General features: G+C 36.8%; 1 protein-coding gene across 1 annotated transcript in view; it reads left to right on the plus strand.

The window, feature by feature from the left end:
• THSD7B (thrombospondin type 1 domain containing 7B) overlaps positions 1-22,023 on the plus strand; it is a 535,886-nt gene that overhangs the window by 491,817 nt on the left and 22,046 nt on the right. The window contains exons 18-19 of the mRNA XM_077151771.1: positions 2,072-2,189; positions 21,096-21,241. Of these exons, the coding sequence (XP_077007886.1) occupies positions 2,072-2,189; positions 21,096-21,241 (264 nt within the window). The remainder of the gene's footprint in view (positions 1-2,071; positions 2,190-21,095; positions 21,242-22,023) is intronic.

Here is a 22,023-nt window from a genome sequence, read left to right on the forward strand (position 1 = left end):
ATTGGTCACATATCTTCTAACATAGGTGGGGTCTTCAAGTAGAAATTAAAAGCAGAAGAAAGGGCGGGACATGGAGCTCAGTGGCAGAGTTCTCGCCTACCATGCTGGCATTCGATTCCTAGTGCCTGCCCATGGGAAAAAAAAAATAAGCAAAGGAAAACCTTCCTCACCTATAAGATATTTTCACAACATGCACTCTAAACTAACAGCAGCCAAGACCAGGACCTGAGACCACCTGAAACTGGCTATCCCATCTGGCAAAATTCTGCAGCTGACATCAAGGATTTATGTTAGCATTCTATCTCACTTAATCCACCTCTCAAAAAGTTTTCTCCTACAGGAAAAAAATAATCACACATTTGCAACTCTGAATAAGTGAAAATCTTACATTTGGTATATGGTATAAATCTTTTCTTTGGAATGCAAAGACATGAACTTTCCATTAATAGAAACTCCATTTCTCTGCTTTCCAAATAACATATATTGAACAAGTATTTAAAGAATATCAGTTTAAAGAAATCCAAGATTATCAAGATAACTAAAATATCCACACATCTTCAATGGAGCTATATAATTTGTATTTTGCCCACTTCACAAATAAATGCATTAATCTTTAATTTCAGCATTGCATGGACATTGCTAATATTTAACACATGTTAAATGTCAGAGTTTTCATAAATACACAATCAATGAGTGATTCCTAGACCAGAATTATTCTTTCTGTGTCGGTTGACACCAATTTCTGAGGTGATTTATTCTTTCACTGAGACCTCCTCCACCTTGGCCATTGGAGTATTATTATATGTCACACGAGTGCTGGTTTCAGAGAGGACAAAATTAAAGTAAGTGACAACATCAGCTTGTTCTATGGTTAACACCATCAATCTATTTTTAGCCTAATTTATTATTTTATGTCCTTTAGAAATGTTGTTGATTTTATTTTTATTCTTATTTTGTTTATTTTTTTTGCCTACCTCACTGTTAACTTTGAGCTCCTCCTGTACGGTGGCCAGAAGTGTAAAATGCCTTCATTTAGTGCCGAGGTGTCCTCTTGGTGCCTCGCTGCCTGAGCAACAGGGCACACCTCTTTCTCACGAGACCCCCAGCTTCCTCAGTACCTAAGAACCCTAATGGCTCATCTGCTCTAGCATTTAGGATTTTGTAAAAAAGGAATTAGACCTGACAAATTTTTATTTTGTAAAATAAGGGCAAATGTTTTCTGTGATCATACCAATTCACAGAAGAAATGATATTTTTTTCAACAAAATGTGTAAAGATTATTATTGTCCCAGAATAAAGGACTTTCCCCCAAAAAAGATAATTGGCAACTTTATATCAGTACTGATGGTGATATAGTGAAATAGTTGATTACATTGTCCTTATTGGGGCTTATTTGTACGAGAATTTAACTTTTAAAATGTGCCTGCCAGTTGCTGAACAGATTTGTTTCAGACCCATTCTGTAGATGCTATTTCTAAAGTTGCCATTCAACATGCATCCTTCTTTAATTTGAGTATCAGTGTCTGTCACCATATTACGCTCTGTACATACACCTGTGTAAGCTAGTAACGGGGTTTTGTGCTTGTTTTGTTTTGCCTACTTTATCTCTTTGAGAATTTTTGTTCTTATTTTCCAGTGTTTACTAAAGTAAGAAGTGTGGACTGTTTATATGACCATCACATGCCATACTTGTTTTAAAAATGTAAATTCCTGGCCCTATTCCAAGAAATTCAGACCTGTTGAAACAGAATACATGGTATGGGGATGGCCAGTCTAACAAGTGCCCATGGGCAGTCCCTGTGTGTGCGCTGAAGTTAGGGAATGCCTTCCATTCCATTTTTCCTTCCGCCATCTTTTCTTTTCCTTTCCTTATCAAGGAAATGTTGGTAAGAATAAAAGCTAGCAATTTTGACATCATTTGCTAAATCATTTGCATTAATTGCAGATAAACGCCGTGTTCTAATTTTCATTGGGTCCTAGCTGACTGACTCCTTACTTAATAACATGTCAAATCCACAGTATCAACAGATATCCCCTCTCCAGTGAAATCATATTTCATTTCCATTTGCAGCGTAACTTGGAGAAGCCTCAGAGAATGAGCATTCACTGCCTGGTGGATTGTGTGGTCAACTGTCAGCTCTCGGGGTGGACGGCATGGACAGAGTGTTCACAGACCTGTGGCCGTGGAGGTATTTGGATTTCCTGTCTTCACTCCCACTGAATGGCTTAGTTTTAAAGTATTTCTATATACCCTCCCTTCACAATGAGCATAAGCTGTGTTGGCCAGCTGAGGCCATTTGAAGCTGGCCCAGAGGGAGGGGAGAGAACAGGGCTTCATACAATATCAATCCTTTAGGGCAAGGCAGAAGTTAGAGAACTGACCTGATGGCAGTGGGAGACTCATGAGGGGATGCTGGACCAGTGGGATAGTCAAAAGATCATAAGCTGATTCATTTCAAAGACTAGTAACCTAAGTGGGATTTAGAAGAAGTATGTATTGGATAAATAAAGCTGGGTAATGTATCAAATAAACCCCATAAACATAGTGACTTAACATGATAGACTAGAGACACGTTCACTGGCATAAGGCCTTGCCAATTGGGAGGGGTGATTTCTGCTCCAAAAAGTCAAGCAAGGACATGTTTTGATGGAGCCTCTACCCCTTAGCATAACCAAGTCTCTCCAGATGTTGACATCCACCTGACTCTGAGAAGGCTAAATGCACAAGGTTAGAAGTGGCATATGTCTCTTCCATCTATATTCCTTTAGAAAAAACTTAGTCATACATCCTAGTGAGACACAGGGTGACAGGGCAGGAAATGTAGTTTCTGACTGGCCAATCACTCCCCAGCAGTGATGTTACATTGTGGCGCAAAGGGAGAATGAATCATTGGTGGGCAGAAGTGGGCACAGCCACAAGGTCCCAGGAGCTCAGTTGTAAAGTCATGAACACTGGCAAGGAATGCAGAAGTCACTTGGTACTCAGAAACTAGGTAATGGAAACACAGGTGACACTCCAGTCACTAGGCTAATGTAGGGACCAAAATATGTTTCTGTGAGAAAGGGAGTGGCAGTAGCAGGGCAGGGGAGCACAGAGCTTGATTTAGAATAAGGCTCCTGTCTTGAAAGAGAATTGCAATTGACCGTGAGGAAAATGTCAGAAATCTGGATTCGGGATCTGGGGAGAAATCCTGACTAACTAGGCACTAAGCAGGGAAGGGTAAGAAATAGCTACAAGTTGGAGTAATCATGGAATCAGGGTGGAAATGGGAATACTGAGACCTGGGTCTGATTGTCAACTAGAGATATTTAGAAGCACGGTTTTGAGAAGAAATGTTGTGACTAAGATCACTAGTAACTCGGGCGTGGACTCTTTTCTCAGCTACTCACAAATGGATGAGCTGGTCATTGATAATTCTCTGCCTTTGTTGGGATAGTTTGAGGAACTGAGGCAGGAGTAAGCATGGAAGAGGGGTTCGTCTATAAATTCAGCCATAAGAAAGTGCAGAAGACAGAGCTGAAAAGTAACCAGGATATGTACTAGGCAAACATGACAAAGGGAAATTGATAATTACTTCTGCCAAGAGCATCATTTGTAATGAAAATGTGGGAAACACAGTATCTAGTAATGATAAGTCATTTCCTGTATAGTTGGAAGTCTACAAAGAACCACGGGTAAGTCTTAGGAACAAGATTTCAATGACTGACCTGCAGTTCCTCAAATACTCTAAGAGGCAGCATGGTGTAGTTTCTGCTTTACAGTTGTGTAAATCTAAATTCAAATTGCAGCTGTTTGGGCAAGTTAGTTAATTTTTCTGAGTCTCAGCTTCTTCCTCTGTAAACTTGAATTAAAACTCTTTTTGAGGCTTGGTTTTAGAATTAAATGATATGACGTATATGAAAATAACCGGAACAGCGACTTGGACACAGCAAGTGTTTTGTATTTACTAAGTTTTCACCTCCCTCCTCCTCTACACCAGTCATAAAGAGAATTATTGGAGACCTCCTAGGATCTCTCTTGGATTACTCCATGGTCTAAGTCACCCTCCTCTCTCATTTTCATCCCTCATCCTTTTTACCCTACTCAAAATCATAACCATAAAAACTTTTTTAAAAAAATGTAAATCCAGTCACAGCTGAGTGATATTTTTTAAATGCAAATCTGATCAAATGTTTTCCTGTTGCCTTCAGAGTCATCCACAAATCCATTTATCCATTAGACAAATACGTATATACCAGTTATAGTTCTTCATGTTGCGAATTCAGCAGTGGAAAGAAAAAGTCAATTTCCCTATTCACATGGAGCTTACAGTCCAGTTGAGGGACAACAGACAGTAAACAAAAGCATAAACAGATAACACTGCGTGCCGCGAGGTTCACTACAGACTCATGCAGATGAGAGGTGTCGTTCCTAATAGGGACGCCTTGCATCAGAAACATCGTTTGCTCCTCTGTCCAGAAGTGACCTTCCCCGCTAGTCTATGGCAGTAAGCACTGCAGTCTTGTCCTCAAGTGCCTCTGCTGGGGAGTGTGACTGTTATAGATGTAAAGAGTAGCATGGGAAATAAAGAAAGGATGAGGGTCTGTTATTGTGAGCATGATCTGCAGGCACCTGCAGGATTTCCCCCATGCTGGCCTCTCTGCATCCCTAGCACCCCCACTTTCCAGCTGGCTCTCGCTGCTCCAGTATGCCACATTTCAGTCTATCCTTATTGTATCATGCTTCTTTCCACCTTGATGCATTTCCCTATGCGACATCACCCCAACTACTCCCTCCTATCATTTTTATCATGCATGTAATTGAAACGTTTAAATGCCTATTTTTCTAAAAGGCTAAAGACCTAGAGATTTTCATGAATGAATCCTCCCAATGCCCATGAAGCACAGGGCCTGGCACGTGAAAAGAACTTCAGTTAGTATTTGTTATTGCCCAGGTGGATTCAGAGGGAGAGAGGAGACATACTAAATTGTGGTGCTCAAAGGCAGCTGTTCTTCCCCCCTCTACCTGGATACCTAAGTTCTTAGATACTTAGTTACCCCAGAAAGGGCTCAGTGCAATGAGACAGAAGATCAGTTTAATATTATTTTTGGCTGTAGCTTCTAATTGCCCATAGGCAATATTTATGTCCAATTTGAATGACACGTGGTGATAGAAGCTCCAATAAGAAATGTTCCCTTTACTATGCGGCTCAGTAAAGGAAATCTAAAGGTATTTTTGGACCACCTATTATATTTGAGATTTTATTTTAGGACCTGCAGATGAAAATATAAATCTAAGTATTTTTATTACAATATTTACTTGTGCCCCACCAAGTCACTGAAACATGACATGTTGCCGTGTTATTCCAACTTAACATTTTTGTAAGTAAGACTCCAAACAGTAAGCTTAGTATTAAGATATGGTTTTAATTTTTCAGCAGTTCTGCTAGTACCGTGGACTTACCAGACCTTGTTTGTCTACTAGGAAAAAAAAAAACAAACTTCCAAATCTTAATCCCACTATTGGAGCATTTGGGGTTTTAGAGTTTGAGCTGAAATACCCTTTTTCTAATCCTTAGAATAATAAACAAAGGCAAGCAATCAAACAAGGAAGATTTTCTAAAGAAAGTCACTTTGTTAACTGACTAAGGAGAGAATGTTAACCAGTTGTATAAATCTAGTTGTATAAAGCCCTTGGAAATCATCTGAACAGCATCTATTTGCACATAAATATGGCACCTCCAGCTGCATTGTTTAAGGAATTTGAAGGATATCTTCTTGGAAATCCTTTCTTGACCTTTAGATGTCTTGATGTTCTAAATTGTTGGATGAAATAGCACCTTTTGAAAAATATTCCATAACCTTGATAATTGACAAACCCTTCAGCAAGTCTAAGTGTCATTTCTTTATTCATTCAACCAAGATTTCTGAAGTTTATACCTGCTTTCCTGGAACCTAATAGTATCTTCTTTCATTTTTAAAAGTGTCAGTATGGAAAATAAATTATATGGTAGCCCTACTATTTGGGGTTCTATTCTTGAAGACAAGACTGTAGAAGTAATTTGCTCATTTATTTCAAAAATATTTATTGGATATTTTCCGAGGATCACTAACTCTTCTAGAAACTAAGCATACATTGTAAATGGATCAGATCAGATCCCAGGCAAACAATGTCCTAGTGTAAAGTGGGGTGGTGGTGAGGAGTCAGAGAGAAGGCAAATAAACAAGCAGATAAACGCCAAAATAATAGGTACTAGTGGTGCTAAGTTGAAACCAAAACCAGTAGCATGATGGGGAATAACTAGGGACGTATCTTACAGAAACATGGAAGTGAAAAATCCACTGAGGAGGTAACATTTATGTCCAAATGAATGTCACATGGTGATAGACGCTCTATAAGAAGTATTTCCTTTACTAGGCTGTTCAGTGATCAATCTGACAAGCATTTTTGGCCCACCTATTATATTTGAGATTCTATTTTAGGACCTACAGATGAAAATGTAAACTTGGATATTTTTATTACAATATTTACTTATGCCCCTCTTCAATCTTAAAACAATAAATTGAATAAAATGAAGAGGACTAGAGCGCCTGGCCCTTGAATTTTTAACCACCTGCTTTCAGGACAGTGCTGACGCAGCGTTTGTGATTATATATATTAAACCTATCTACCTGTGTTTCTCCTCGCTGCTCCAGCTTGCAGCTCCAATCCTACAACACCACTCTTTTCTGATCTTTACCTGGGTGGTTTCCAACATGAGAGAATTCTGTATTTAAATCTCATCTTAATTCGCTTCCTGGACCATGTACCCAAAACCAAACCAAAACAAAAAAATTAAATAAAATAAATCTCATCTTAATCATCCCAGCACATAACCTGAAAACAGTAAACAAGTGACAATAGCCAAAGGCAGAAATGTGTACAGAAGTTTTTGTATTATACAGACTGACTTATTTCTTAAAAGAGACCAAATTCTGGAGCCAGAACAGTTGGAAAATGTCATTGGAAAACATCTACTCCTATCTCTTCTAAGACAAAGTGCCAGCCTTTTGTATGCACCGATTTCTTGTTTCCAACTGGTTGTGGCAATGGGCAGAGACCACAGGAGGAGACAGGGTTTGTTTGGTCACATTTAAGTAGGCAAGCAGGTTACATGGGAGCTAACACCAGCACCTGTGGCTCTTGGCTGACTTCCTCATAAAGATGCAAGTTCACAAAATTAACTCTTTATGTATTCACTGGGTAGTCGGACAAACCCTGGTGTGCTCATACCCCTAGTGGTACCCCATGAGCCACATTTCACCATCAAACCCACAGAACTACATTGATCTGAGGGATATTTTAAAATCATTCTTTAATTTCCAAGCATCTGAATTATCTCTTTCATGTATACCTGACGCTTGACATATACTTTCTAATTGTGTTAAAGATTTCAAGGTCAGAAACAGTTTTAATCCAATTTATTTCAGGTTAGAGAGAGACTGATTCTAAGCTTCCACTAAGGGACCTCTTTAGATAGATTTCAAAGATCAAAGCCTGTAATAGAAGAGCTTAATATTTGGATTAGTCATGTTCTTTGTTGAATTTTCATCAGTTCAGTGGAATGTAGAACTCTGTAAATTTAGCATATCATGAATTATTCATAATTATTATTTAACTGATAACACTAAGAATGTTATTAATCCCAGACCATGATTTTTTCCTGTTTTATATTTTAATTCAGTGCATAAGAGTTTATAATATTTTTCTATACTCTGCATTCTAGCGTGCCTCTTGAGTATCCCAGATGGCATATAATTTTTTGCCAACTACTGCTCATAATAATACCTATTATTGTTATATTAGCTGAAAAGAACCACTACTTTGTTATTTCTAAGTTTCTAAGTTTTGGTTAAAACCAAAGGTTTATTTTGTGTTTTGTTTTTGATATTTCAAGGGCAAGCCAAGAAACTTTCACTTCTGATATCTGCATAAAATTTCATCAGTGTGGTACCTTTGATTGGGCACAGTCCAATAATTTAAACAATTCAGACATATTTAATATATCAAGTAATTAGTTCCTGTAGCAAGAGAATAAAATGTAGATGAGTAAAGAAAAAAATTAGACAAGAGACCAGAAGATCTGAGTTTAAAGCTTACTTTTCCAGTTACAAATTGTGGGATTTGAGCTGGTCACTAGTCCTTTACAGAACACTTATACACTATTTTTTTTACCTGTAAAATGATCCAGCATAGTTAGTTTTTTCTCTCTTTTTAAGCACATCCTACAAGCTGTAGCCCTGGTTGTATTGTGTTGTGGTTTTTCCTTTTTTTTTCTCCAAGAGCAGGCACCGGGAATCAAACCCAGGTCTCCAGCATGGCAGGTGAGAACTCTGCCTGCTGAGCCACCGTCGTACCACCCTGTATTGTGTTTCTCTTTATGTGGTAAAATAACATAAAATTTGCCTTTTTAACCATCTTTAAGTGTACAATTCACTGGCATTAATTACATTTACAATGTGGTGCATTTATTACCACTATCTATTTCCAAAATTTTTTTATCATCTCAAACAGAAACTCTGTACCCATTAGAGAATAGCTCTCTATTCTCCCTTCCTCTCAGACCTTAATCTACTCCCTGTCTCTATAATTTTGCCTATTTTAGAGTTTCCATGTAAGTGGAATCATACAATATCTGTCTTTTTGTGTATGCATGTTTTCACTTAGCATATTTTCGGGGTTCATGCATGTTGCGGCATGTATCAGAATTTCATTCCTTTTTATGCATGAATAGCATTCTATTGTGAAGATAAACCATATTTTATTTATCCATTCATCTGGGTTGCTTCTACCTTTTGGCTCTTGTGAATAATGCTGATTTGAACATTGGCATAATGTTCATAAATATCCATTTGAGTCTATGATTTCATTTCTTGTGGGATTTATCTAGAAGTGGAATTGCTGGATCAATGGGAATTTTATGTTTATCTTTTTGAGGAACAGCCAAACTTTTCCACAAAGGGCTATACCATTTTACATTCTTATCAGCAGTGAATGAGGGTTCCAATTTCACCTCATCCTTGTCAACACTTATTTTTTATTTCTTGATTACAGCCTTCTAACGGTTGTGAGGTGGTATCTCATTGTGGCTTTGATTTGCATTTCCCCAGTGGTTAATGATGTTGAACATCTTTCCATGCACTAGTTGACCATTTGCGTATCTTCTTTAGAGAAGTTTTATTCAAAACTTCTTTGTCCATTTTGAATTTGATCATTTGTCCTTAGTTGTTGAATTGAGGAGTCCTTTATATGTTCTGGATATTAAACCCTCATTTGCAAATTGGTTTTGGGGTTGTCTTTTTACTTTCTTGTTAATATCCTTTGAAGTACAAAAGTTTTTTTTTTAATTAATGAAATCTAATTTATTATTATTATTATTATTAATTTTGTTGCTTGGTCTTTTTGTATCATATTAAGAAAGCATTACCAAATCCAAAATCATGAAGATTTGCCCTATATTTTCTTTCAGAGTTTTATAATTTCAGCTTTTAAATTTAGGTCTTGATAAATTTTAAGCTCGTTTTTATATGGTGTAATATAAGCATCCAGCTTCATTCTTTAGCACATGGGTACCAGTTGTACCAGCTCCATTTGTTGATGAGACTGTTCTTTCTCCATTTATTGTACATGGTACTCTTGTTGAAAAATCAGTTCATCGTAGATATTACAATTTATATCTGATCTATCAGTTTCATATCATTGGTCTATATATTTACCCTTATGCCAGCACAGCACTGTTTTGATTACTGTAGCTTTTTAGTAAGTTTTGAAATTAAGAATCGTGAATTTCCAACTTTGTTCTTCCCTTTTAAGATTGTTTTTGCTATTCTGGATCAAGAGTACTTCCTTTATTTTTCCCTTTTTTGGTTTTAGTCAATTCATTTTTTTATTGTGATAGCATATAGATAATGTAAACTTTTTAATATTTGCTGGTAAAGGGCACAATTGCTGATGCCAAGAGTATTTAATAATTCTTTACAGCAGCATTATGAAACACAGGAATACATTTACAAGTGCAGTGATAAGAAATTAAGTTACTTGCCCAAGAGTACACAGCTCATTAGTTGTAGTGGGAAGATCTGAACCCAAACTTGTATGTCTCCAACAACCCGTTCGCTGTGCTGTGCCCCTTTGAATTGAAATTCTGTAATCATTGCATTTAATAATTACAGCATGAATTTATTCATCATCTGTTGTGTACATGGCACTAAATTTGGTTCACTTTGCACAATTCTTATGATTTATAGATGTATTTAGGAATAAACAGAAGAGATGGACCTCAAATCATAATGACAAGGGCAGTGGATATATTAATGCATTAAGAAATCTCTCTGAATTTTAAGCCTCCTAAATGTATACTTGTTTCATAATCAATAATATTGCATATTATCTAGCCTGTCTAAAGGGAATATAGCTTCAGAGAGCTGCTCTTACAAATAGAGAATATGTTACTCTGATGGTTTTCTCTTAAAAAGAACAGGCAGGGTAACCACCATGACTCCCCAAATCACTATCTTTGACCTTGTTATCTTGTGTCCCATGGGGTTGGGAGGTTAGAGTGAATCTGCTATTTATAGAGCATGTATTTACAGTGATTTATTGAATTTTGCTATCCTTGAAAGACATGTGTTTACTTAAAATAGAACTAAAGATAAGCAGTTCAAACACAAACACATTCTACTGCAGAAGAGTCTACCACAGAGAAGAGCTCTTTATATCCAAATAAAGCCAAAGGTGCTTAATCTTCTACCCTTAAAAACATCTTTCCTATCTCTGTGATGCTATGCTTTATGTTAACCTCTAAAACTGTGGTCTTTTAACTTCCTTGCTTAACTGGCCAAACTTCCAGATAGATGATCTTGGCTGGGATCAGTCTGTTTTACTCTGAAAATCTTGCCTACAGCTGGGTGTTACCTAGGGTGAAAGGTGTTTGGGTACCTGAGGCAATTTTCAGATAAGCTAAGAAATTTTTTTACATTGAAAGTTCTTGTCTTCAGGGGCCTCAGAACCAATCTTGCTGAACTGCCTTCTCAGATTTTATCTGCATGAACTGCAGCTCTGAGTAAAGAATCATCACCCCATCTTCCAGCTCTATTCAATACCAAACACATGCAGATGCTCTGTCTTTTAAGTTGCTGAACAGGAATGTAATTTTTCTCCACTTTGTTACCTTGGCTAATAATCTTTGATCCCAAATCTATGTATACCAGAGTGTATATTTAAAATAAATTTTGCACTTAAAATAAAGCAACTTGGATAAATATTCCAAATGATATTTGAAAGATAAGTGAAAAGTATGTACAGTTTTATCCACTTTTTGGTAGATGTCAAACATAAGGAACATGAAATTAATTGGGCATTTTATATGTAATCTGAGTTTCCACTGCTTTTAGAAATTTATTCTAAGTACCTGCAAGCAAATAAAGAGTTATCATAGAGAAAGGTGTTAGAACAATAATCTTAATGATTTTCAGTAAAGAAAAATATGAAGTGTATGCATATAGGTACAAATTTATCACAGAGGGTAGACCTAAGTGCAATTTTCAAACTTGTTCAAGTGGACTAACAACTAGTATTCACAACATCTGATTTTTATGGCAAAGACTGGATGATATTTATTGGAAGTACATACTTTTGGAGTAAGCAAACCTTTGTATTAGTCTTTGTAGCTATGTGATTTGGCAAGTATTATTTCATTTCTCTGAGCTTCATTTTATTAAATGAAAATATTAATAACTGTGTCTGAACCAGAGCATGAGACTGGATTCTTGTTAAAGTGATTTACTTTGGAATGAAGGGGAGAAGGAAAGTGAAGAAAACAAAACAATAAAGAGGAAAGAGTTAAGCAAGACTATGGTTTATTATAATTATATTATATTATATTATAAAACACAGTAATAACCCAATTAATTTTGCCTCCCACCTCCATAATAAGTAGTTTTACAATGACTAAAAGTATTATCCAATAAATTACTTCAACCACAAGGACATACATAAATAAAATGATTTAATAGATTGAACATGACCAGCTTTTAATAAGTTTTTTGTTAGTACCTTTTGTTTCATTTTTTGTTTCATTTCTTTCATCATCTGCTAGTATTTGCTATCAACTGATATTAGGTAGCTTATATCAAAAGTTTAAGAAAGAGAGGTGGGACAAGATGGCAGCATGGTGTGGAATTTACTTCATCCTCCAGAGCAGATAGTAAATAGCCAGGAATGGTTAAAAAACAACTACTGGGAGAACATCAGTGACTGGACACACAGCAGACACCAGTCTGGACCAGCTGAAACAGCTGTGACCCAGCACAGAACTGTAAGTCCCCCAAGCCACAGAGGCTAGTGCCCCTCCCCCATGGGCACAGCAGGACATTTCCTTAAGGAGAAAGGAAATAGACTTTACTAGTAGCAAGGGCTTAACTCAACCAAGCTCCAACTGAGGAATTAATTAACAAATTGTGACTACTGAAAACATAACCCCAGCACAGATATACCTGGTATAAGCCCTAAAGGAACTAGAAGTTTTTTCCCCAGCAGAGAGGGGGGTAGGGCTGACAGAAAAAAAAAAAAAAAAGAGTCTTTTTGAGTTGGACAACACAAAATACTAGAAAAGGGCTGGACGCCAAGAAAAGGGGGTACATAGAGGCCGAAGATACATAGAGTCACATACCAACTCAAGTTCTTGATTGGCAAACCCAAGGAGCAAGGGTCTGGCTCTGAAAAGATATTTTTGCTTCTTAATAGCTCATTAAATAGAACTGGGGTTGCACTCAGGCTACAGCATTGCCCCAGGCAAGGGCAGAACTAAAGCTTGTCTAAGAGACAAAATAACAAGACAGGTGAAAGAGGTTAATTCCCTAAAGAGTGTATCTTCTGAAGGAAAGGAGGGTGGGGACCAGCTCAAGTGGAATCCCTCCTTCAAGAAATTCAGCCCCTGGGGATGGAAAACAGAGGCAATCAACACCATCCTACTACCTGATCTTTGTCTTAGCCATGCCCCTGGCAGGAAGAGTCAACTGAAATTAAAGGCACCACATTACTTTAAGCTGGTGAGGAGCCATGGGCAGACAAATACCACAAGCTGGGCAGGATAGGAAAAGGACAGAGTGTAAAGGCTTCATAGGAAAGTCTAACAACCTGCTGGGGCATATCCTCAAGGAAAACTGATGCTGGCTACTGTTTTCTCCAGAGATGTGGGCCTCTCTGGTCTGAAAAAAATTGACTGAGGTCTATAATACCTGAGGGACCCTCCTCCTCAAAAAAAAAAAAAAAAAAAAAAAAAAGATTCCATATAGGCAGAACAAAAAACAATAACAAGAACTGAAAAAATCTGGGATCAGTTAAACAGAGCCTATGCTAGAGGTCTAGAATACGTTGAACTGAGTGTCAAAGAACAGATAGAGAACCAAGCCATCCAGCCAGAAAACCCTAGGTAAAAAAGTGAAAACAATCTCCAGAATAAACTGATTAAGGAAATCAAATGCCTAGATGCCAAAAATTAAAAAAAATTAAAAAAAAAATAAGTCAAACTAGGAAAAGCAAAGATATGGCCCAGACAAAGGAACCAACCAACACTTCAAATGAGATACAGGAGTTGAAACAACTAATTCAGGATGTTCGAACAGACGTGCAAAATCTCATAAAAAATCAAATCAGAGAGTTGAAGGATGATATGAAGAAGACATTGGGAAAATATAAAGAAGAACTTGAAAGTTTGAAGAACAAGTTGCAGAACTTATGGGAATGAAAGGCACAATAGAAGAGATGAAGAAAACAATGGTGGGTGTATGGGTGGTTCAGTGGTAGAATGCTCACCTTCCATGCAGGAGACCTGGGTTCAGTTTCCAGGCCATGCACCATCACCACCAACAACAACTCCCCCCACCCAAAAAAAAGCAATGGAAACCCACAACAATAGACTCGAGGAGGCAGAAGAAAGGTTTAGTGAACTACAGGACTGGACATATGAAATCCAACATGCAAAAGAAAATGACTGGAAAAATATGAGCAGGATCTCAGAGAATTGAATGACAACATGAAACACGTGAATATACATGTTGTAGTTGTCTCTGAAGGATAAGAGAAGGGAAAAGGAGGAGAAGACTAATGAAGGAAATAATCACAGAAAATGTCCTATCTCTTATGAAAGACATAAAATTACAAATTACAAATGTTGGGAAGTGCAACGTACCCCAAACAGAATAGATCTAGATGGATACTCCAAGACACTTACTAATCAGATTGTCAAATGCCAAAAACAAAGAGAATATTTCAAAAGCAGCAATAGAAAATCACATTGTGCAAGCAGTGGGGATAACCAAATCAATAGGCTGAGCCTTCAGTCTTGGGGTTCACCCCTATGAAACTTATTCCTGCAAAGGATACTAAGCCTACTTATAATTATGCCTCAGGATCACCCCCAGAGAACCTCTTTTTCAGATGTGACCTCTCTCTCTAAACCAACATGACTCCCAGGGGTGTAAACGCCCCTGGCAATGTGGGATACAACTCCTGGGATGAGCCTTAACTCAGCATCATGGGATTAAGAAAGACTTCTTGGCCAAAAGGGGAAAGTGAGAAATGAGACCAAATAAAGTTTCAGTGGCTGAGAGATTTTAAACAGAATTGGGAAATTATCCTGAAGGTTATTCCTATGGATTATTTAGATACCCCTTTTTAGTTCATGGTGTATTGGAGTGGCTGGAGGAAAGTACCTGAAACTGTTAAGCTGTGTTCTAGTAGCCTAGATTCTTGAAAACAAATGTATGATATAGCTTTTACAGGGTGACTGTGTGGTTGTGAAAACCTGTGCCTGATGCTCCTTTTATCCAGCATATGGACAGATGAGTAAAAAATATGGATAAAAAATAAATTAATAATTGGGAAGATAAGGGGTAAAATAAATTGGGTAGATTGAAGTACTAGTGGTCAATGAGAAGGAAGGGTAAAGGTTATGGGATGTTTGAATTTTTTCTTTTTCTTTCTTTTTCTGAAGTGATGCAAATGTTCAAAAAATGATTATGGTGATGAATATACAACTGTGTGATGATATTGTGAGCCATTGATGGTACATCATGTATGAATTGGGTGTGTGTGTGTGTGAAGATTTATCAATAAAAATATTTTCTAAAAAAAGCTTAAGAAAAAATCTACAGGGGAAATACCTAAAAGAGAAAAAATTGTATTCATTAGCTGTTTTTGGTACACAATGAAATGCACGCACTGCTTAATTTTAGCAACATGACATCCCATTCTATGTGGTGTTTTACTCTGTTATCCCCTATGGGTGTCTGCTTCTGGATAACTATTCTCTGCTACAATTGGACATATTCAAAAGAAATAACATCTAGGTGGAAAGCAAACCCATACCAATAATATTCAATAACGTGTTGAAACTCTAAGTCATTTCATATACTACTGTTGTGATATCATGTATATGATACACTGGAGTTTTTAGACAGTTTCATGTAAATTGTCTTGCTATTTTATTTAATGGACTATTTGTTTAATGTTAAATGCTTCTCTTCTTCAGTGTCCTTTCTATTACTCATCTATTTCCTCTTCTATTTTCCCCTACACATATGCTTTGCCTTGAATGCCTCAGTTATAACCAAACTGTCCAGAGCTATTAAAGTGATAATTTTTAGTTAATTCAATGACTGTGTGTCAGGGCCACAGTAAAATCATTGTTTAAAGCATATCACTGTAAAGGTATATGGTGGCTGGTCACCTTGACCTGAAAGTATGGTCTGAACACAGAACCACTGCATTTGACTCATTTCCTTTTGTGAATGTGTAAGCTGAAAGACTTTTCATCAGTTTTGAAATTTTTCATTAGTACTGCTGAGTTCAATGGGAATATGATCTTGTCTGTGTTTTAAACCTATTGTGGATACCAGTATCGGTCACTGTATTAGGGTTCTCCAGGGAAACAGCACTGATGAGAGATAGATATGTAATATGTATGTAAATATTACTTCAACTTATATGTGAATAATGTGTAAATCTTATGAGATTTATTATAGGAATTAGCTTGCATAACTGTAGAGATGGGCAACTCCAAATCCAGTAGTACAGGCCACAAGCTCCGATGAAGGTTTTTGGTGCATTTTTCAGGAAATGCTGGCTGGCTTAAGTAGAGATGGAAATTCTTCCTTCTGATTGCTGAACTCATCCATTCTCCTTTTAAGGTCTTCAACTGCTTGGATGAGACTTCAGTCATTGTTTTAAGTAATCTCCTCACTGATTTTAGATGTGATCAACCACAGATACATTCAACTTTCTGATGAGTTGAGTCCATGCGATATACTCACAGTAACAGTCAGGCCAATGCTTGCTTGAACAACAACTGGACACCACAACTTGGCCAAGTTGACATATGAACGTCACAGTTGCTCTCTGTTTTTGAAAGCTAGTATACTTCAGTGTCTGTTTTACTTAGAATTCTTAATATGCACTCTTTTTTCCTTCATTAAGAGTCATTGTTGCTCATTTTAATAGTAAGTTTAACGTCATTATGGCTGTAGTGTGGCCACAGTATTCTCCAAGGGAGGAAGGAAAAGATTCAGAAGAGAATTGCTCACAAATTTACCTTTCCAAATTTGGGTTTTTTTTATTAAATTGGAATCATAATTCGTAGAGAGTGACTTTTTTCTATTTTATAACCTGAAGAGTAGATGAATAGAGAAAAGATCAACTTGCTTTTAGTGGAAGACATAAACCCAAGCAAGAGGAGTCCAGGTAGAATGTTCCAAGAAAATTCTTCCACTCCCAGATTGTATGTGTGAGATGCCTTGTAGCAGCAAGAGTCATTCTAACTCTAGGGGCAGGAGACCAGTTATAGTGTCACGAAGTCAAGTGGTTTTGGATCAGGCTGAATAATTGTGTTCCACAGTCACGTGCATTAATATTCAGTAAACCTAGTATTTATAGGAGGAACTGAGGGCATAATTTATATGTCCATTATAGATTTTTTCGGGGCCAGTTCTAGGAATAGATATGAAATAGCTGTTAAAAATAAATAAATATTTAAACATATAACAAAGTTTTATGGAGCATCTCCTATACTGAAGATACCCTGTAAGGCAGTTTTGAATTTGGACATATAGTATTTCTTTGATCCATGTTATCCGTGTATCCATAGGTCCAGAGTATCCTCATTATCTGAGTATTCTTCATCCAAATTTCTGAACTTGTAAGTTCTGTAGGAAGCAAAAACCCTCATAACATAAAAATATTCACTAGTAAACTGACCATTTATAAAGCCAACATGCCTCCCCTTTAACACAAGTATCCTATCATTGCCCATCATGTGACTGTTGGTCAGTCTGTAGCAGAAAATGAAATGTGTACCCAAAACAAAGAATGTGTTGTGAAAAATGAAGTGATCGTCACATATGAGATCAAAGGAAGCCCTTAGGAAAATTGATAAACAATCTGATTAAGCTATGGAAGTCAGTTATGAAACATGGATCTTTTATAGTGCAGTCATAAAATTATGCAAGAAATACCAATGGTTGATTTATTCTTCATCTCAAAGGTGAGTGCATAGTTACAATACAATCTATATGGTAGTTGATATAGATAAGTTAAACTCAGTTGCATAACTTTTAGTTGCAGAAAGAGTCCCGAATATTTTCCCATTGTTTGTTAAAAAATATTTTACTTCCCATTTTAAATGGATTCACTTTAAATGGCATTTTTCCCAGTATGGATTATCCTTAGTAGTAAGGATTTTCTATACTTTTAGTTTTATTTTACAGAAGAGGAAATTCATGCTCAGAGGAACTAAAGTTACTTTCATGCAGTCATGTCATTTACTAGCTGTTAATTTGAGAGAACCATTTCTAACTAGAGACTTTTGATGCCAGGTCTTGGTTTCTTTCCACTACACATCAGCTGGCTTAAAATTTGCTTCCTCTCGTGTTGCACATAACATCATATTCTTACTGTCTTTGCTTTGATCACATTTTCTACTGCTTCCCCTCTCCCATCAAAATCCACTATTCCCCAAAACAATTCCTAGGCTTTTGTTATTAGTAGTCCCAGACGGAGTAATCATTGCTGTGAGAGACTATTCAGTTGAATGTTCCATCCAAGCTGATGTTTGGAATCTCAGGTAATATTTGAGAAAGCAGGCCCCATGGTTACTAGCATTCACAATATAAATTGCTATTTTATCTTACAACTTCAGAATTCAGGACCTCTTATTTGAGGGATACTTTCTCATGTCAATTGACTTATATAACCAGCAGAAACAGCAAGTCTAGTGGTTTTCTTTACACTCTCATGTCTTTATCAGCAATTTTTTTTCCTCTTGGAACTTTAATATTACCCTAGTAAGCATGCCAATATACTTCAAAGTATGGATTTATTATATATCCTTGGTTTTTTAAAAAAATATTATTGGAAGTAATTAAAATTTTTAAAAAATCTTATCTTTGTGTTTGGATAGCAAAAGGTAGAGAAAGTAGATGACTGTGTGCTTTCAATGAATGACTTTAAGACTTCATTGTTTCAAAAAGTAATAGCATCTTTTTTTTCTTATTGAATTCATTAGGTTTCCTATACCTCTGTGTCTGGCAGAAAATATCTGCCACTTAAATGAAAATAAATAAAATGGTTCTAAAGTAATGGGCATCAGTGTGCTATCAATTTAAGACCAAGCATGAAGTTATTTGGTTATAATGAAATCGAGCCTCCTTGAGTGTGATAAAGGTGACACCACATTGTCATTATTCTTACCAAGATGAAGAAAACAGAATGCAATTATAATGATATTAGGATAATAGATGTTTAGGTCAAGGGAATATGCATAAAGATTATTGCAAACATTCAGAGTACTTAAGCTAGAATCAATGTAAAATCTTGATCCAAATGTTTTCATCAAGTAGACAGAACATTTTATCTTATTGAGGTGATATCCAACCTGCATACTTTGGTTTGAGTGATGCTGGAAATATCCAAACTCTACACAGGAGTTCAGTGCCCAAGGATGCAGAATGGGTAGTTCTGTAGTTCACCAGATAAGACTATATTATCCTTAATACAAGTTTTACCAGCATGCAAAGCTTCCTTTATGCCTCCTAAAAAAAAAAAAAAAAAGACCTACCTAGATAGGAGGTATCCTCCTTGCTCTCTTGTTTATGTCTCCCCATGATGCTGGGGATCAAAGCTGCCTAGGTTTGAATCCCAGGTTCTGCAAGTTACTAGTTTTTGTTTTGTCTCATTTTGTTTTGTTTTTGACCTCAGACAAGTTTCTTAAACTCTCTGTGTCTCAGTTCCCTCATCTATAATATGGGAAAATAATAGAATTTTCCCCAAAGATGTGTGACTATTAAAATGTCAGTGCATATAAACTGTTGAGAACATTGCCTAGCACCTGATACATACTTAATAAATGTTACTATTATTATATCATCATGCATTTTTGGGTAATAGATGTCATGCAGATAAATTATGAAAATATTATTTAAACAAATATTCAGAGAATGCATAATGTTTGTGAATACCACATGGAGACAGGAAACCAAAGCTAAAAGAATTTAGAATCCCAGTCATCAGAACTTTCTAGTTTTCTTTGAGGGTCTTAGAGAAAATTAATTTACCACCAAATCCATTATAATATGCAGAGGTCTGGTCTTCTAAAAGTGTGAGCTACCTTTATTTTCTGAACCAAAGGCATCTAATAATTATTCCTATCCAGGGCTTTCAATTGAGTTCTGTGTAGAAGTAGTTATTACTAGCTTTCTGTTTTTCTTAGGCTATAATTGCAGACTCCTTGTCATCCACTGAAAGCCCCTGCTTTTTAATAGCTGTAACAGCAGCGTGTCAGGTTATTCTCCCACTCTCTCTGTTCCAGCCACATAGACTTTCTGTCGAGTCCTCAAACGTATGTTCCTTCATATCCCATGACCTTTATATGCTCCTTCTTTTGGGTGGGACTCCCTCTCTGTGTGCATCATGTCTTACTTAAACCCATTCAGACTTCTGCTGACAGCTCCATAACTCAGACATGTTCTCTGTGCCCTTCCCAGACTGGGCTGCATCCACATTGCATGCTTTCATAGAAGCCTCTGTTTTCCCTTTAGTATTTATCACAAATATAACTACATAATTAGCTTTATAAAACAATGAAAGTATATCATAGTCACAGATAACTGATACTAATTAAATTATATTCCCTTAGTACCTCATCAGTAAAGTAAGAGTAAGAATGAGTAACAAAGAGAAAGAAAGGGGGAGAAAATGAAATACAAGCATTGAAATGGTGTAGGTCATTCCTTACACGATTCCACTTCACAGCTTAAGAGCCAGTGCCCAGGAATGGCCATAGGCAGGCAGGGGAAACTCATGTTCTGCTCTTTCCTCAGCCATTCCTATTTTCCAGTTATCTATCATTGTGGACTGGGATTCTAGTGTTTGAACATCTCTGTTTCTCAGACAACATGGCTCCTTAACTTAAGTCAACAACTTCATCTTGTGCTCATTAAAGAAAGAAATTTGTCCAAAATCTCTAGGAAAATTGGTTGTGTTGAATTAATTGAGAAACTCTATTGGTATGTTGGGGAGACAGCCTCCCAGTAAAATTTTCAGGATAATTTTTATGTGTGCAATTTCTACTTTACATGCTAATTTAGAACCTAACACACAGAGAAAATGCAACTCTAAAATTTGTATTCCTGGCTAGAATATGAAGTGTATAAGGGCAGAAGCAGCATCTGGCAATTTCTTTACCATTTCCCTAGCACATGGCACAATGCCTGGATCACTCTAGAGCTTAATAAAGAAATTTCTGTTGAATGAATGAACCTTCTACTCAAACTTCACAGGACCAGTCAACATTACAGTTTTGATTTATGAATATTATATATCGAATTTCAGATCCTGTAGCATCATGCAGACCTAGACAGTCACAGAAACCTAAATTAAAACAGCAGAAAAACTGAAAGCCAGGGAAGACAGAATTCAATGTGCTATAATGAAGACTTACATATCTAAGACAATATTCTCCCCTTCCATTCCTGTTCCAAACCAAACTCTAACTGAAAAGCTGACACCTCCCTTATCATTTTAGGTCAAATGAGCCGGACTCGATTTATCATTATGCCAACCCAAGGAGAAGGACGCCCATGCCCCACAGAGCTTACCCAGCAGAAAACCTGCCCAGTGACCCCCTGCTACAGCTGGGTCCTTGGCAACTGGTCTGCATGTAAATTGGAGGTAGGTCATGTAATGACACTTAGAAAAATGCTTCTCAGTATGTCCAAAGCACTCGTCTGATCAAACGTATGCATTCATAGAATAAATTTCACAGTACCAGGGTCCTGGCACGATGTGTTTTTTTTGTTGTTGTTAATGCAGTGGAAAACAGAAAAATACAAGCAAGTGATTTAACCTCATGCAGAGTGATATTGCTAGGAAAATAATTAGCCGTTCATTAGGCACTGATTATAATAGGACAGGCCATGCGACTTTCAATCTTTTTGGCATCCTCAATAATTCTCTCTTATTTCCTTGGCTTGTTGGGAATATCAAAGTATTATTTAATTAGGCAAAACCCTGATGCTGTAGAAATGCACAGCTTGCTATAAATGATATTTTTTACAGAGGCAATTTCAGGCTTAGACAAAATCTTGCATATGAGCAGAAAACCACGTGTATGAAAGTTATATTTTAACATTATTACATGAACCAAGGTTACTACATTTTCCTCAATGAATACTTTTTTATTGGCCTGAAATCGAAATGCCTAGAAACATCATAATATATCATGCACCCAGAGCTTTTGCTGGATCAGCAGTGTACTTCTACTGCATGTTCTTTCTGGCTTCTTGATTAGGAGAAAGCACATTGACTCTCCCTATTTTCTTATTTTACTAGTTTATCCTTCAGTTCATGTTCCAAAGCATATTTTAATTAGATAACAATAATTTTGATTATGCATTAAAAAAAAACCTAGAGAATTCTCATAGGGATGTTTAGTGTTCCTTACCAGAATGACA

Source organism: Tamandua tetradactyla, chromosome 3 (assembly GCF_023851605.1).
Source record: "Tamandua tetradactyla isolate mTamTet1 chromosome 3, mTamTet1.pri, whole genome shotgun sequence".
Classification (NCBI taxonomy): domain Eukaryota; kingdom Metazoa; phylum Chordata; class Mammalia; order Pilosa; family Myrmecophagidae; genus Tamandua; species Tamandua tetradactyla.